General features: G+C 40.9%; 3 protein-coding genes across 5 annotated transcripts; all 3 read left to right on the forward strand.

The window, feature by feature from the left end:
• Positions 1-838: 838 nt before the first annotated feature.
• sinhcaf (SIN3-HDAC complex associated factor) lies at positions 839-8,044 on the forward strand. The gene is made up of 6 exons (XM_034588716.1): positions 839-1,047; positions 4,361-4,488; positions 4,576-4,675; positions 4,774-4,897; positions 5,019-5,169; positions 5,800-8,044. Exons 2-6 carry the CDS (start codon positions 4,361-4,363, stop codon positions 6,140-6,142), a joined length of 846 nt encoding a protein of 281 aa, XP_034444607.1. The 5' UTR covers positions 839-1,047; the 3' UTR covers positions 6,143-8,044.
• Positions 8,045-9,205: 1,161 nt separating this feature from the next.
• kxd1 (KxDL motif containing 1) lies at positions 9,206-11,952 on the forward strand. 2 transcript variants are annotated; one of them, XM_034588718.1, is made up of 5 exons: positions 9,206-9,348; positions 9,661-9,787; positions 10,323-10,475; positions 10,638-10,684; positions 10,767-11,952. In XM_034588718.1, the coding sequence occupies exons 2-5, from the start codon at positions 9,690-9,692 to the stop codon at positions 11,021-11,023; spliced, it is 555 nt and encodes a 184-aa protein (XP_034444609.1). In that variant the 5' UTR covers positions 9,206-9,348; positions 9,661-9,689; the 3' UTR covers positions 11,024-11,952. The 2 variants fall into 2 exon arrangements, with proteins under 2 accessions (XP_034444609.1, XP_034444610.1); XM_034588719.1 differs by having other exon boundaries at positions 9,218-9,349; positions 9,669-9,787.
• A 1,493-nt stretch (positions 11,953-13,445) lies between these two features.
• Positions 13,446-18,048, forward strand: LOC117763524 (endoplasmic reticulum-Golgi intermediate compartment protein 2-like). Of its 2 annotated transcripts, none has more exons than XM_034588713.1 (14): positions 13,446-13,501; positions 13,663-13,819; positions 14,503-14,611; positions 14,857-14,903; positions 14,986-15,053; positions 15,200-15,240; positions 15,646-15,747; positions 15,884-15,976; positions 16,141-16,196; positions 16,279-16,377; positions 16,461-16,558; positions 16,644-16,806; positions 17,686-17,765; positions 17,863-18,048. In XM_034588713.1, the coding sequence occupies exons 2-14, from the start codon at positions 13,714-13,716 to the stop codon at positions 17,929-17,931; spliced, it is 1,131 nt and encodes a 376-aa protein (XP_034444604.1). In that variant the 5' UTR covers positions 13,446-13,501; positions 13,663-13,713; the 3' UTR covers positions 17,932-18,048. The 2 variants fall into 2 exon arrangements, with proteins under 2 accessions (XP_034444604.1, XP_034444605.1); XM_034588714.1 differs by having other exon boundaries at positions 13,453-13,471.
• Positions 18,049-18,489: the final 441 nt, after the last annotated feature.

Genomic DNA, 18,489 nt, shown 5'->3' on the forward strand with positions numbered 1-18,489 from the left:
TTGACGCTTATCACAACTGACTAAAGTTAAACTTTAAAAACACTCGCTCTGAACAATCAACAAAGCATGAAATATTTGGCATTTTTAAGTGAAAAATTACATCAATCAAATATTTGCCAATTCTGTACTTTCACATTGTAATAGCTGAAATAAAATTGACCGTGAAGTAGAAATAAAAAATTAGAATTTAATATATGATATAATATAATGTAAGAATAGAATAATATAGAATATGTTACGTTATAATATAATATAATGGTATGTGATATAATATAATGTAATGTAATGTTATAGAAGAGTATATTATGTTATATTATAATATGTTATGTTATGATATGTGTTATAATATAATATAAATATAAATATAAATATAAATATTCGTGTTCGGGCACAGTAGTAAATGTACTACGCTAAATCCCACCAATGGACAGACTCGTTCCAGCGGTGTCATCACACAGTGTTGTTTACGTGCTTCTATACACTATGTGGTTACGTGGGGGGCTCGCTGGCTGCCTGCGGGTCCTCCGCCGACCACTGGATGGAGACCCCATGTTTCAGCCTCACTCTATTCTCCACTAATCGGCTCCGTTGTCACGCAATAGAAACCAACAAAGCGCATCTTCGTGCGAGACGCTTCCTAAAAACCTTGGTCCTCCAGACGGGCCATCTGGCGCTGTGTAGTAAAACCACAGGCCCCGCCCCTCTGCTTACATTCTCCAATGCGCCATAGCAACCGGGGCCGAGCCCCCTGTTCCCGCGCAATGTTCCCATCCTTATAAGGGCAGCAGAATGCAGACGCACGCCCACGTCACACGTCGTTTATGTAAATGGTTTGATTGAAGAAAAGGAAAAGAGCCTCCTGCTCCGCTCTGAAATGGAGGTGTGGATACGACGCATGCGCAGTGCTGTCCACAACTCTCCAGTCCCGTCCACAGGCGCAGACATCAACAAGAGAGCGGGTTACTGGTACGGCTTGATTTCAATAACAGTCCCATCGCGACCACACGGAGCTGCACTTTGACTCGGTCGGACGCGACGCAGAACAAGGTAAAGAATGACGCCATTTTGTTGCGAAAGTGTGTAGTTGTGTCGCTTCTGGAGGAGGTTAAAGTCCCCGCGGAGCTTTCACATGTGTACTGAAAACAAGCTTCCACTTGTCTGGGAACAATCGGTGTGTTCGGGGCCTGCTGCAGCGGCCGCCGGGTGCTCGGCTCCACGTGCACGTCCACCTTACAAACGCGTAAAGTCAGCGCAGGAGATGCGGGAGAAACCCGCAAACATGCGTGAAACCGCGGCAGAATGGCCTCCGTGTGCACGCGTGAGGAGGAGCAGGGGCTGTTGTTGTTGTCGGTCGCTTCGGCGCGTTCGTCTCTAATCGCCGGTTCGGATGTGACCAACATGTGTGGTGGTAGTGCGGTTATTTAAACTTCATGTTAAATAACGCGTGGTGGTGCACGGTGCGTGTGCACGGCGGCTGCCGGCGGCTTACACATCTTCACCGGCCAAATAAACCAAGTTGCTCTCACGCCCACTCGGAGCGGAGATACGTCTCAGCACGCGGGTCGCTGCTGTCAACAAAACAGGAAACACCAACTGTTTACTATCAACACACGCTTCGTTAAACTCGACCCGGTTTGAAGATGATTTTTTTTATTGCGTTAGAAAGCGGTTTAAACTGCGACTCGCCGCTTTGAACTCGGTGCACATGTAGTTGGACTGTTGCGGCGACGCGGCTCCGGAATAACAAAGAGTAAAGATCAAAGTACACAATTCCCCGCGAACTACTTTCTCTCCTCGATCGCATTAAAAGCCGTTTTTTTTAAACGTAAGAATCGTGTCGGTGTGAGTTGATGTGACTACGTGAAAGTTGGCGCAGGAAAAGTCGGCCATCGTCGAGCTGAGGACTGGGATCATAAAATGGGTGCGCATGAAGCAGGTCGTGTGGAGAGCCATGCTTCCTCGCCGGAGTGGGCGGCGAAAACTGGCGACTCGCACTTCGATGGAGGCAAGTGCGTTACTCGCTGCGTGCTTTGATCTCGTGGGGGGGAGCGGGCGCGTCGTTTGCAACAGTCTGCGCCGCTTTCCAGAGCAATTTTTACACTTTCGACGCGAATGCTGCAGTTTTTTGCGGAGAAATCGCATCACACCCCCTTCTCCACGCCACCTCCGCCTTTGAAGTGTGTTGCCATGTTGAGTTACGTCACGTACTGTATTCTGCTGCAGAGATCGTCTGCCGCGGACAGAGGACTCACCCGAAGGCCCCTTAAAAATATTCTAGAATATATGCACATGGTTGCTTTTATTAAATATCGCCTACAAAATTACATCTATAAAAATTATCAACATAGGTTAATTTATGTTTCCATTTTATCACCCTTCTGATCATATAAATGCATTGTTTTATTATTGATTGGTTGTCCTTTTATATTTGATCTTTTTTTATTATACCTACCCCATATAATGAACCTGTATGTTAACGATCCATATTACTCATTACTCTGAACACTTAACCAGGCATACAGTGTCAATTATTTATTTATTATACTGTCACTCAATTCAGATTTACGTGTACACATAAATAATAAAAAATATAAATCTAAGCACACTGTATATACTGTACATTATACAAATGCACTACCATCATGAGATTCAGTGTGTGTGTAGATATATATATATATATATATATATATATATATATATATATCCTGTAAATAATGACCCACACTTGATCCCGCAACTTTGCACTATGCACCTTTCAACTACCCCATATAAGTAACCTGTATGTTATTGATCATATTTCTTTGAGCATCTTTCTCCTCTGATAATAATTACTATTTAAATGTTTATTCTCCACCCTTGCACATTTTGTTTCCCATTGCACTCCTGTCTTGTACAGTTTCTCTATTGCACATAGTGGTCATGTTTTTTCTTGCTAGTTCTGGTAGTCTGTTGTTAATTGTCTATTTGTGTTAGTACACTGAATGCTGCTACTACACAAGATGCCTAGTATGTGTACTCATACATGGCAAATAAAGCCCATTCTGACTTATGTTGCAATCTCTCTTCTGTTTTATAGCTGGGCAGTAAAACGGTATCAATAGTTATTTGTATAGTATAATTTTCATCAATATAAAAAAATATATATATTGCTTGTGGATTGTTGAGGTGTGTGTGTGTGTGTGTGTGTGTGTGTGTGTGTATGCAGTGAGCAGGTATTGCACATGATTGATCTCCCTCAGATTTATAAAAAGTTTCACTGTTTATCAAGTGCTTTTCATTCTCTGTACATAAAGAGTTAGAGTTAAAAAGTACAACCTTCACTAAGGAGCAAAAATCGTTCAACTTTAATAAGGATTATCTGATATTTATCGCGATAATTTTTGGCCATATTGCTCATGCTGCTGCAGTCTCTTGGTTTTAATGTCAAGTTCAGTTTTTACCTGGTAAATTTAAAGCTAATGAAGCTTGACCATGATGTTGTTGGACAAGTTTTCACTGTGGTATTCCATTCTCACCCAGTGTATTTTTTTTTTTTAAATACTTGCACTTATGCCTTCCACCACCAGGAGCCTGTTTTTCTGCACTTCTCACCTTCTCCACCACCTTTCCAACCTTTTAAACTACAGTATGTGATAAAAGCATGGGAGTGGGAGGTCTGTGGTTTCCCCTGCTCTCTGTCTGCTCTCTGTGGCACCGCACTGTCAGAAGACCCCGAGGACTGATGGCAAGAAGAAAAAAAACCAGTCTGGGGGGCGCGGCTCGCAGTTTTGCCGCAGTTCAGGTCCACATGTGCTGTGCAGAATATATTTTGCCTAGCAACATAAAACCTTATTCCGCTGCATAATCTGCGCATCTCGCTGCATCTCGAGTGATTTAGTTTTATTCCTCGAACACATTCATCCCATTTCTCTTGCAGAACAACATTGCATTCATATAATCTTGATTTCAACCATGATAATTATCCTCTGCAGCCTGGAGGCTCAGACTAAATGTTGTATTTTGAGTTTCCTTAAACGGGGCGTGCGTCCTGTGCGCAGCGTGGTGACATGATCTGTCTGACACGCTGTCTGACTGTTGACCTACTTCCCTCATGTGGGTCAGAGCGGAGAGATGCTCCAACAAAATCGCTTTCCCTGGATGTTTTTAAATCTCCAAACCGTGACCAAAGCACTCCGTATTTACATTTTAATATTCATTCATTCACATGTGGCTAATCTGCACAATAAAACACCACGTCTGATCTGAGACACGAGGCTGATGCCGCTGCTGCGGGAAACATGATGCAGCTGACGCCGCGGATCAGAGTCCGGGGATGCTGGTGCTTCTTTAATTTATGGATTTGTCTGTTTTCTGCTCGCAGATGTTTGGCTTTCACAAGCCGAAAATGTACAGGAGTCTGGACGGCTGCTGCATCTGCCGTGCAAAGTCTTCCAGCTCTCGTTTCACGGACAGTAAGCGCTATGAGAAGGAGTTCAGGAGCTGCTTCGGGTAGGTGACACACCTAAGCACGTGGTCTTTAACGCATCTCATTGATAGAAAAACATTTCCCACTCATGATGTGTAATCCTCTCACAGGTTGAGTGAAACGAGATCTGGAGAGATCTGCAATGCCTGTGTGCTGCTGGTGAAACGATGGAAAAAGCTTCCTGTGGGAACCAAGAAGAACTGGAACCATGTGAGTGTGAATCTGTGAGCTGCTGCTGGGTCATGATAAAATACCAGAATCATTCAAGCATATTCAGTCATTGAACATTTCTCCACCCCTCTGCACAGGTTGTAGATGCCAGGGGAGGTCCCAGTTTAAAAATAACCTCCAGGCCCAAGAAAATAAAGTCCATCTCTAAGAAAGCTCGGCCGAGTCAGATCAGCAGGCTGCAGAAAGAGCTTAAAAGAAACAGTGAGTTGTGATTATTTATTTTTTTTGTGGGGCATTTACTTTAATAGCAGTCACTCATCTCATATTCAAAATGCCTTGTCATACACTCTACATGTCTAACACCTAATAATCTGCTCACCAGATTCCGATGCTCACAGCACCACCTCCAGTGCCTCTCCCGCTCAGTCTCCCAGCTACAGCAACCTGTCGGATGACGGCTCTGACACTGAGCTCAGCCCAGGTTCCAGCCGCTCCCCAGTTTTCTCCTTCCTGGACCTCACCTACTGGAAGAGGTAAAACACACGGTGAAGCAGTGGTACATCTTTGTTGTACAGACTCATTTAGGATTTAAAACAACACACCAGCATTTTTTTTACATTTTATGTTACACACACATAAAGAAAATCAAGAAGCAATTTTTGTCAAGGAGCCATTTTTGTGCATTTACTACATATTCACATTGTGAAAAGGAAAATTTCTTAAAGCCTCTACACATCAGTAGTCCACCCACATGTCATGCATAGTTCAAATTAAATGTTTCAAGGTATCTCTGCATCCCATAGCTCTATAGACATGACTTGTAGCTTTAGGAATGAAGAGGGAATATTAAAATATAAAATTTTTTTGCATTGACTGAATGGAGTCTATACAGCACACGCAGGGTGTGCATCGCCCCACCAATATTTCTCATGTTTATAGTTTGGTGACATCTTCCACCTGACCAGCGAGTCAAAAGCTTAAAACTGTAGATGTTGTCTGTCACATCAGTTCAATAGTTATTTAATAATGTCAAGCATCATTAAATGGCAATTTTACTCTTTGGATATTTGCAGAGTCACACTGTTAATGCATGTTAATGAAGGACTGTAGATGGAAGGTTTCTCCTGCTTCATTCACTCATTAGTCTATTGTGTTCTGTGTAGGCAAAAAGTTTGCTGTGGAATCATCTACAAGGGTCGCTTTGGAGAGGTGCTCATCGACCCACATTTGTTCAAGCCGTGCTGCCGCAAGAAACAGCGACAGCAGCAGCAACAGGAGGAGGAGGAGGAGGAAGAAGACGAGGAGGAGGACGAGGAAGAGGAGGAAGAGGTGGAGGTAGAGGAAGGCCAGGGGGGAGCGGATGTCGAAGGGGGAAAATCCCAGGCGGAAGAGGAAGTGAAGGAAATTCCAACTTGTGAGGAAAACGCAGAGCCGGCTCAGCTATGCGTTACCATGACAACACCTCCAACCAGGGGCGTAGTGGTGGCGGCAGAGGCAGGGTGGTAAATTCAAACCCCCCGTCCCTCCCTTTGCACAAATCTCTGAAGAAATCTCGGGGTTCTGTTTTTTTTCTCTCGAGCACTCACAGAAAGAAGTTGCCTCAGATCGCCTTCAGTCACAAAGCAGCTGAAAATCCTTTGGTCTTCTCCACAATGGTGTTGGAGATTTGTTTATTATGTTTAAACTGTAACTTATGAACTGTTGTGTTTCCACTTTGTCTCTCTTTTTTCGTTTGTATTTAATATTCTTACCATTCTGATGCGGATCATCATCCGCTGTGTTTTTGATCTACTTTCGATTGAAATGCTGGAGCTCTTGTTCGCTGGTACATCTAAAGATTTTATTCCAAAACGCAATAGATCCACCGGCTCACAGAAAAGGGTGCTACTTGAAATTCATCACTCAACATTTCGAACATGCAACTGAAATCATTCTCATTGTGGATATTTTATAAGCTTGTTTAGATTTTCTCTATACTCCGAGTAGATGGCTCTTTCCTTTTGATGGTGGATATCTCGTTTTGGAATGAATGACACTTTACACTGATGGAGCACAGACCTGTACAGTAGCCCTTGTGTTTGTCTCTATTCACATTCACTCCTATCAAAGCATTTGTGTTTGTAAACTGGATTAGCGTCTCTGTGTGCAAATACATTTGTGGTCCCATTGAAACGAGGCCTATTCACAGCTTCAACAGCAAATACACCAGCCTTAATTATGTGTTACAGACAGTGCTAGTGTTAATTTTGGATTGGTATTAAGGAACAAAAAGGGACAGTAGCTATATTTATCGTGGCCTGAGCAACACATAGTGCATTTTGCATGAATGGCAAGCCACTCATCCAAAAGACCTAACGATCTGATGCATGAGTCTACGAAAATTGCATGGCCTTATATAAACTGTAAATCTTACTTTTATTTTTTTGGATCCATTTCTCTGGATTTTTAACTTATTTTTGTATGTAAAAAAAGGAAAAATAGAAATCTCTTTGCATAATAACAATAATACCACACAATACGACAGCAAAACAAACAATCGGTCTATAGTCATTCAGCAATATCAGCATCAGTGTTTTTCCTCATTCCTGGGTCAGTATACGGTAAAAAACTTTATACAAGCTGAAATTCTATGCCATTGCCTCTTATATACCACACATGTGTTGTGATATATAGCCTAATATTACTTTATTTATCAAATGAAAGCCAAAGCACATTGAAATTCACCCAATGTCAAATCAATGCAGGTTTTCTATGGACACTTGTGCTTGTCCGAGGTCATTTATATGTATGTTTATGGTATTCTAAAAACCAACACTAATATGAAATTTCATACCTGTGATGTTGTAGTTGGGAGCAGAGGGTGTGTTCTGTACATAAGGGGTTGGGCGAGCCACGTGGCTCATATATGGGATTAGTTATTTATTTATTTCATATTTATTTGTATCACTGCGTCCCTGCTTAGAAGTGTAATACTATGAATTCTTCTCTTCTTTAGCTTTTGCGTAGCATGGTTTTTGTACATCAGAAATCGAATGTAATTCTCACGCAGGCTCTGTTTAACGTTGCGTTGAATTACCGGTTGTCAATATTTGTGAAATGATGTTAAGTATTTATTTACTCATCGGTTGAGTTGCGTGCAACCTAACTTATTCTGTATCATCATTTTGGATCTGTATCCTATAGACTGAGAGAAATGATAGATTGCAGCCGAACTGTACTTCTCCCCTGTTTAGCCTTTAGCTTAAAAATGTTCAAGAACAGTAGGATATCTAACTGTAGACTTGCATGTACTGTTGCTATGCATTTACTTAGCTTACCAGTTAGATAAAGCAGTTTTGTATTTTTTATAAATCATGTACTTTTTTTACATGTCCCTTAATAAAACCAATTTTGTGAGTTTTCTGGAAACATGAAATTACTGAGGTTATTGCTATGAGGTGGGTGGATAAACATGAGATCCAATCATCCATAAATTCATGATTGGAATGATTTACTTCTTTTGAGAACATCTACTTTCAGTATGTGAGTATTAATGTCTGATATAAGGTTATGTAACAAAGTTAAAGTAAATTTACAACATTTCAGAGAAGATATTCCATATAAAAGTTTTTGTGAGGATTATGTTCATATGTACCTTGCACAGTACTCACTTTATTTTAGGGTAATTATTCCCCATAATCCCTTTGCTTTAAATTTAAACAGAAATACGGCTTGAACTTTCAAGGTAGTGTTATCTTTCATTTTCATGAAAGTGAATGTGTTCATAAAAAAGTGCTGGAGGTTTGGTTTGATCTGTACAACCTCTTAGGTTTCAGTCTTGGATTCAAAATTTAAACATTTAACATTTGAAAAAGACTTGAAGGATCAAGTGCAAAACTGTCACCCATGTTTTAAACAAATGATAAAAACCCATCAATCAATATGGAAATTCACAGCAAGTCCATGAGCTCATAATGTATGAAGCATTATATCTGATAATATAATGATAAGCATCATTATAGTCTATTATCCATGTAGTCCAGTCAAAATACATACAATGAATATTACTGTACTATTCTAAAACTTTATGGGCTGATGAAATAAGAACAAATGTTTTTTCGGCGGGGTGCTTTAACACTGGGATGCTTTAACACTGTTTTTTGGATGTTACCTATTCATGAATGTAGCACATTTCAAATATTATTTGTGATTAGATTTACGTAGTTCTCTCTAAATATGTATATTTGGACAATTATACATAGTTTATATTATTTTGACCTATATTCAGGTCCTAAATTAAAAAAATATTATCTACATTTGAACTATACGTCTAGTTGTCTATAATGAATAGATATTCTGGAATAAAGAAAATAAAAATGTATATTACTTTGTATAATATTTAATGCAATTTGAAATTCTAATGTTTTATATGTTTAACAAGAACACCGTTTTTATCTTTCGGTGGGAAGTGACCACCGTATCGTTGTTGTTGTCGATAACAACGAATTAAATATTGTTAAAATGCGCATTTGTAATTTGCGCAGTTTTAAATAAAGAAAAGAAAAGGAAAGAAAAAAAGAAAAAAGCCCCGGAAACGTTCGTCCTGTGACCGGAAGTGCAGAAACGAGGATGTGCTTTGTTGTTGTTTCTCGTCAGCTGTCAGCTGTTTTCTGCAGATGTAGATTTATAATAATCACAGAGAGAGGAAACGGTCGCTAACCAGAGGAAGAAGGTAACATGACTGTTGCTCTGCTTGTTATTTTAGCTCGGAAGCTAACGGGGATTATATCCGTGTTATCTATCACTCGTCCCGGCTTTTAATGAAGTGACTCATCGATTCAAGCTGCTGTAATGAAAATGTCCGAGTCCCTGGAGAAGATGTGAAGTTTAATAACGTGTCTGTTTAAAACTACAGTTACTTTTAATGCAGACATCAGCACTGACATCAGCACTGACTTCAGCTTCTAATGACGCTGCACACGTGGTTTCATTCAGTCCTCTCATGGTGTTAATACCACTCTCACATGTCTGACTTCAGGGTTGTATTCCCAGGTTTTTCCTCTGGATCGTCATCATGGAGGAGCCCACAGCCTCCGGTGTGTTCTGCGGCAGGATGCTGAGCATGGTCAACTCCGAGGACGTCAACGCCATCATCCAGGCTCAGAGACACATGTGAGTGTTGGTGTCATCTGATGAGCGTCACGTGTCACTCCTGCTTCCTCTTATCAATGCATATAACATGTGCTGGTTAGACCTCGTTCAGACCTGGTATTAACATCCGTCCTGAGGGATCCAGTCACAAGGGGTCAGCTCTATGTACAGATCTGAATGCACCCAATCGCATCTTCAGAGCTTCTTTAGGTCTGATCACCGCTATGTGAACACAAATCCTTACTAACTTACTCACTAGTACTGACACACACACACACACACACACACACACACACACACACACACACACACACACACACACAGCCATCAGAAACCTTTGTAAACTCAGACTTGGTCAAAAAGAACACGATTGGCTCTTTGCCAGATGATTATTTTCTTTGTGATAATTTGTGATTGGATCGCTCCGGATGGACGGTATCACCAGGTCTGAACAGGGCCTCACACTGTATATGACAGTGATGCTGCCGTGTCCCTTCCTCATTGCAAACTGGCCCCTGAAGATTCTTGTTGTTTTGCTGATTAATTGCGGAAACAGGCTCGACCGCTTTGAGAAAACCAACGAAATGCTGATCAACTTCAACGGGCTGTCAAATGTGCGACTGCAGCAGATGAACGAGCGCTTCCTGCTCCACACACGAACACTTGTGGAGATGAAGAAAGATCTGGACAGCGTCTTCAGACGGATCAGGTAAACGCTACCCCACCAGGGGAAACACACACAGACACACACACACACACACACACACACACACACACACACACACACACACACACACACACACACACACACACACACACACACACACACACAAATACGATCTCTGATTATTCGTCTCCTTTGCTTCCCCAGGACACTTAAAGGGAAGATCGCTAAACAGTACCCAGAAGCTTTCAGCAGTGAGTTAACATTTTCATTTTTCATACCAACGATCCACTCCTCCAATTCAGTTCAACCAAATTTCATGTCTGAAATATCTAGATATCCACGAGTCACCGATTCCGGAGGACGACGATGACGACTTTGACCCAGTTCCCCCCAGTGTCCCCACAACGATCACAACGGCCACCTCGGAGCAGAGCACAGAGTCGTGTGACACGAGTCCAGATGTGATCTCACCCACTGTGAGCAGATGCTCCGAAGATCTCTCTCAAGAGCCGCCTGACACGCCCACCTCCGACGTCCCAGAGATGGCCGTCTTACAGGACGAAGGACCTGACTCTGTACCTGCGGAATAGAACGAACACTTTGAATGGATTTCAGTCACTTGAAGTTGAGCTTCAAGCGATTTTAGCAGGAGGTCGTGTTGTATTTATGTTGGTCTTCATGATAATTGCTCATTTTTCCGGTCAAACTTGATGTATTTGTTGGAAAGAGCTTCACAGCCTTGATGGTCGAGGTGGCTGTGAACTGTCTCTGAGGATGCTTGCCATGCTTGTTTGTTTTTTGCCTACACAGCACTGAAATAATGCACATAATACTTGAAGTTGTACAGTTTGTCACTATGGATACATATGTCTTATTGACACCAGAGTAAAAGCCCTCACTCCTTATTTGTTCGAAAGCATTTCTGTTTGAAGAGATGCACTTTAAGTAACTTGAAAGTGAATGTTTTCTCTGCATAATACTTAGTGTGCAAGTAGTTAATACTGTTGTTGTGGTGATAATATTGTCACAGCATTATTATTCTATGGACCTCTGTTACATCCAATGATCTCAGCAGAGTTTTATCTCCTGTTTCTTGCCCAAAAAAATTCTGTTTCCTCTTCCATCTCAGGGAGGTCGGATACTAGGTTCACTGGTACAGTTATCTGTGTTTCTGATACAGAAAACTTTTTAAGGACACTATAGATTTGCTCTTTGAGATGGAAACCACTTTGTGTGAGTGAATGATCCGACCACTCTGCTTCAATGGCACTGATTAAAGATGCAGTTATGGTTTTAAGAGGAAAATCCTAAATCCAAATCCAAAATAGGCTTAATTTGTTATTTCTGTCATATTTTCTGTTCACACTCTGATTTCAACCGGAATGTGTTTGTGTTTTTGTGTGATATACTTAATCAGTGGAATATCTATCTAGCCAGATGAAAGTGAGAATAATTACTGGTGCTTGACAAATGTGTTTTACACAGGTGAATAATATCTTCGATAAACTGTCCTTCAGTTTAAAAAGGTGTGATGTAACAACTGTTATTACAAACTGAACCTGTTAATGTTCCAACAGAAAATAAAACAAGGATGCAAAGTGATAGAAATTACATTTAAAATGACCAGAAACGTTGAGGTTCGCTCCTGATGAAATGATGAGTGTGCATTTATGTTCCTCATTAGAAAGAAATGACTGGACGTGCCTTGTGAGAATAACCCTAAGAAAAAGAAAATAATTAGAACTAGGGCTATGTTGTAGCACTAACGGGCCCGAGCACAGGCATTTTGAAGCCTGTTGCAGTTAGTGGAGAGAGCGATCAATAGGGCCTCCCACCGTTCGGTGCTCGGGCCCTAATTAGTTGCTTTTAATTGATAAGTGGTTTTATATCATTATAGACAGTAAGATAGATGAAATGTTGCTGCCAATTCAGATGTAAAGTAAACCCTCTATAATTACGATAATTGCTCCTATATATATGTTGATATGTATGTATATATGTGCGTTTTTCAAAGTTATAGATCGTGTGTGTGTGTTTTTGTGTTATAGATTCTGTCAGTACATTTCCATAGATATGTTCCCTGCACTAATAGTTTGTTTTAATGGTGTAGTTCATTTGTGCATCGCTCCAGAGAACGAAGTTGCCCTGTGAACTTCAGGAAGCCATAATGAAATGGGAGAAGTTAAAGCCTCCAGAGCCAGATGATCCCATGTGCTGCTGCGAGTGTGATATCTACCAGTACGGATGCTGCTGTGACTGTGAAGATCTGGATGAGGCCTTTAACAGGTTAGAAGAAGTAGGACCTTTAATGAGACACAAAAGGGTCACAAGGTGATTTACAGACATCAAATACAATTTAGATGCAATTCTCAATATCATATTTTAGCCATAATTGTTCCAAAAGCAAAAAAAAGTACTTGTTAGAATAAAACCATGTAAATAACCATGCATGGTGATTATGACAGATGAGTGACAGCATCAGTTGCAGCAGGTCAGTTTACAGCACCACAGGAAACATTGCACATGGGAGAAATCCTTCGAAATACAATAGGGCCTCCCACCGGAGGTGCTCGGGCCCTAATAATACATAATTGATCTCCACACTTGTCTGGGTGCTGAGGTAAAATACAGACGCTTAAATAGCACAGATGTGACATAAATAGAAACATTTATTTGACTCAGAACTCTGTAATAAGGAGAAAATAACTGGTTGGTTAGATAAACTCAAATGTTTATTTCTTTATAGCATAATCCTGCCGAGTTACCAAGTTAAACTACAAAAGGAAACTTCCTCCAGAGAACTCTGGAACCTGGAATCTAAAACAAACCATCAAAATTCCGAAATTGCATGAAATCATTGTTATTATGCTCCACAAAGATTTTCTCCTGGTTTCAAAAATCACGTTAAAAGCCATGAATTGGTGTTGGCAGTTCGTCTACAACCACCAGAGGGCGCTAAGTCCGGATGGGAGCAGTTTTTCCAGACAACGAGGTCAAACGTCACAGTGACCTCCACGTCACATGACCGGATACTCCAGGTTCGGTGTTTTCTCCTGATCTCATAGACTGTAAATATAAAGTCAACATGGATAATTAACCCTTTAACAAACAATACAACCATGTTTCATTTAACCTCCGCCATGTTCTAGCCTGCTAAGCTAGCTGGTGCTAACGGTTAGCTCGGTTGTTGTCATGGTCAAACGTTCAAACTGAACTTTATTGATCTCAGCTCGTCCCGAACAACCAGAGTCTCAGAGGATCGTTGAGCTCAAGCTGCGACATGAGGAGACTCACGAAGAAGAAAACTCTGACTCTGGTCAAAGAGCTGGACGCGTTCCCCAAAGTCCCGGAGAGCTACGTGGAGTCCACAGCCAGCGGCGGGACAGGTACAGACACACTACAGATACATCACAGAGACACATTACAGATACACCACAGAGACACCACAACAGACACCACAGCAGAGACACAAAACAGACGCAACACTGACCCACCACAACAGACACACTACTGACACACTACAGATACACTACACAACCCAGACACACTACAGACATACAACAGACAATCAACACAGACACACAACACAGACACTACACTGACCCACCACAACAGACACACTACTGACACACTACAGACACACTACACAACCCAGACACACTGCAGACATACTACAGACACAAAGCAGATACACCCCAACAGACACACAACAGATACACCACAACAGACCACGGACACACAACAGGCACACTACACAGACACAACAGACACACAACTCAAGACACATGACAAACACACGACAGACAACATAACAACCCACAGACACACAACAGATTCACCACAACAGATGGCAGATACACAGCAGATGACAGACACCACAATAGACAACCAGAAAATAAAACACAACAGACCACAGACACACAACAGACCACAGACACAGCTGTAGTGTCCATGGACTGAGTGTAATGTCCCCTGTGTGTGTGTGTGTGTGTGTGTGTGTGTGTGTGTGTGTGTGTGTGTGTGTGTGTGTGTGTGTGTGTGTGTGTGTGTGTGTGTGTCCCCTCCGCAGTGTCTCTGATCGCCTTCACCCTCATGGCTGTTCTCGCCATCCTGGAGTTCTTTGTGTACACGAGGACGTGGATGAGATACGAGTACGAGGTGGACAAAGACTACAGCAGGTGAGACACACACACGTTGTTATTATTGTTATTATTATTATTATTATTGTTGTTGTTTTATTTTATTATGAAATTAATATAAAATTATTTGAATGGGTTGGGTGTTTAGTGCAGTACAGTTCACCAGCAGTACAGACAACATCCTTCAAAATAATCCTTGCAGGACTGTTCATCTGTGTTAGTTTTAACTTGGTGTTTATGATAAATGGTAAATGGACACTTTTGCATCTGCTCTTCATTTACAGTAAACTCAGGATCAATGTAGACATCACAGTTGCTATGAGATGTCAATGTAAGTACAAACATCTTCGGTTTCATTGTCACTTAGTTTAGAAGAGAAAGTATGATGATGTGTTTTTAATGCTTGTGTTTAGATATTGGTGCAGATGTCCTGGATCTGGCAGAAACCATGGTCGCATCTGATGGTTTAAAATATGAACCAGTGAGTTCGAGCTCCTACATTTACATCACTCAACAATAAAGACGAGGAGAAAAAGTGTTAAACTCCATTACGACTCTATTTAATAATTTGTATTCAATTCTTAAAGCTTCTTTATACTTGTCTCACAATTTCTTTTTCCTTTCTAGGTAAACTTTGAACTCTCTCCACATCAGAGATTGTGGCACATGTAAGAATCAAACTTGTTGTACCTATAATATCCTGGACCAAGTAATCAATACTATTGTATTGATTACTTGCTTATAGTTTTGTCTATAAAACATAGAAAAATTCTACAAGTTGTTTTTTGAGAAGCTGGAGCCACAGAGTGTTTTGCATCTTATTTAGAAAATTACTGTAATGTTCAATTAATCTGTTAATTATTGATTTATTGTTAATTCATTGTTACAGCTCTTATTAAGTGGCAGCAGTAAATCTAAAGCACACCAAATATATTTGCCACCTATATAAAGTAGTAAAGTCATTGGTACCGTATGGTTTCACCTGATTTGTACTGATTTAGAATTTGAAATGCTGATTCACCATTTGACTTTCCTCTCATTCGAAGTGAGCTCTAACTTTCTGTCTCCGTCAGGACTCTTCTGCACATCCAGGAGCGTCTGAGAGTCGAGCACGCTCTTCAGGACGTCATCTTCAAGGCTGCCTTAAAAGGAGATCCTCCTGCTCCTGATCAAAGGTACAAGCTCCTAAAATATTCTCTTTTCCTTTTTAAAGTTGGAAAATATTATTACAATGATAAGGAAGTGTTCAACCTCCCTTTATAGTTTTAATAAATAATTCCCTCCTCATTGTGTTTCTCCTTTTCCCCACAGTGACGACAGCCCCACTTCCCTCACCGCCTGCAGGATACATGGACATATGTATGTTAACAAAGTGGCAGGAAACTTCCACATCACTGTTGGCAAGTAAGTGTCTGTCTGGTGATGAACACGCTCATAATGATGGGTTAATAATGTAGTGGTGATTAGATATGTTGCATTTACTCAGAAGATGAGAATTAAACCTGAACATGTTTTATCAGTGTCATTTGGATCTTTATTCTAAAAATAATATTTCTACTCCTCCACAGGTCCATCCCTCATCCCAGAGGTCACGCTCATCTAGCTGCTCTCGTCAGCCATGACTGTGAGTTTTTTATTTTTAACAAAATGTGCTGTGACACATTAAATGTTGAAGATAACGGTTCTGACTCGTCATTGTGCTGCAGCTTATAACTTCTCTCACCGGATCGACCACCTCTCCTTTGGAGAAGCGATTCCTGGGATAATCAGCCCGCTGGACGGCACAGAGAAAATCTCTGCTGAGCGTACGTCTGTGGCATCAAACACAAATCAATTATTTTTTTCATTTATGCTTTTTTATTGACGGTGCTGTGATAATTCTCCGTAGCTAACCACATGTTTCAGTACTTCATCACCATCGTGCCAACCAAGCTGAACACGTACCAGATTTCTGCTGAGACGCATCAATACTCAGTCACAGAGCGGGTAGGTTTGAATTCTGCTCATGTTTGTGTATTTGTGTTGTGTGCTATCTACCAGTGCGTTAATATGTGTTTGTGTTCCTCTGCAGGAGCGAGCGATAAACCATGCTGCAGGCAGCCATGGAGTCTCAGGGATCTTTATGAAATATGATATCAGTTCTCTGATGGTGAGAGTCACCGAGCAGCACATGCCTTTCTGGCAGTTCCTCGTCAGACTCTGTGGCATCGTTGGAGGAATTTTCTCCACCACAGGTAGATAAACTGTTTTATCTGCTATAATGTTTCATCAAGTACCAGATGCATATTTACCAGACTAAACTGGAGCCTTATGATGATTGTGCTTGTATCTTTAGGCAACAGCCACACCTATATGTTTTAGTTTTAAAACACGTCCCTGTTGCTACATTTATATCTGCTGTTGTTATTGCTAGTTTCAGTTTGAGATGTTGTGTTGTAGTATGGACGGGCAGAAACAAATCTAAACAATCGACTGCAGGGAGGAGAATCTGCTTCCTGTTTACATTGGCACACACATGCCCAGTGTATGTGAATGGTCATGTGATGTGCGTTTTCAGATGCATTGTCAGATGCATTTAGAATGGAAGGGAATTATTATTATTATAATGAAGCTAAAATGCCTGATGGTTTTAGTTTTACAATGCTGCTTATACACTTTCCCATATTCTGAGCAGCCATTGGCTTGAAATTGATAAATTCATCTACAATATGAAAATCCACTCACAGAAACTTACAGAAAGAGAAAGATCCAGCAAAGTGAAAATATAGGAACACACTCACAAACAGTCCCACAAGGAGCTAACAAATTACTTTTTATACTTGTGTGAACTGAAAACAGAGGCAGCACATGTAACCATTGTTCCTCATGTGGTGATGGAGTCACTGTAGAAGAAGAGTTCAGTTAATGAGAGCAGACATTCAGTCTTACATAAACAGAGTAAAGCAGCCTGGAAAAAGCCATAAATCCTGCTGCATGTATTATTTATGGATTTCTGTCAGATGCAGACTCAACATCGTCTTCTATATAAAAACCACAGAGAACTCCAACCTGTTCTCACCTCATCTGAGCTCATGAACGTCAGTGTCTGTGAACTGGGTCTCTGTCTCTCGCAGGTATGCTCCACAGTATGATCGGCTTCCTGGTCGACGTCGTCTGCTGTCGTTTTCAGATGGGAATCTATAAACCTCTGACGGTAAACCAATCAGTGATCCTCGCTTTGAATTGAAACCTGTTGTTAAATTGATGAGGGAAATCTAACTCTCTTGGTGTTTTTCATTATTAATCACCAGGAGGCTCCTCTGAATGAACAAGAAGACAGTGAAAGCTCAGTTCCTCCGGAGGATGTCTCACAACAATGAGACGACAACAACTCAGCTGCAGTCGACTGACGACTCCCCAGCTTCACCTAAACCACTACAACAGCACAGCCTGACTCATGTGGGTTTTTGGGCCGATGCTGAGATTAGGGAGAAAAAAAATGTCGATACTGATTTATCAGCGCTCATTTATATATTGAAGAAGCGCAAATACAAATGTAAAGAACAGGAATTGAGAAAATAAACATAATTTTTAACATAAAATGTGAATACACACATTCTCTGCATCGTTTATCCTGTAAATTTAGTTTAAATATCGGCAAACGCAGATAGCGATAGATCTGTAAAAGGCTCATATTGACCAGCTGATAAATTGGTCCAATCAGCAGTGAGATGCTGGGAAAATGTTTACAAGTTGTTTTATTTTGAAATATGTGTCTCTTCTGAGAAATGTGTAAATATTTGTATCTTGTTTATTTCTATTGGATGGATGTGAGATTGTTATTGGTACCTCCTCTAATGTAATTTCCACTGGAAGCGTTCACCAGGACTGAACTACAGACATGATTTACATCATTATTACAGACTAGCTGGAGTTCA

Source organism: Hippoglossus hippoglossus, chromosome 6, assembly GCF_009819705.1.
Source record: "Hippoglossus hippoglossus isolate fHipHip1 chromosome 6, fHipHip1.pri, whole genome shotgun sequence".
Lineage (NCBI taxonomy): Eukaryota > Metazoa > Chordata > Actinopteri > Pleuronectiformes > Pleuronectidae > Hippoglossus > Hippoglossus hippoglossus.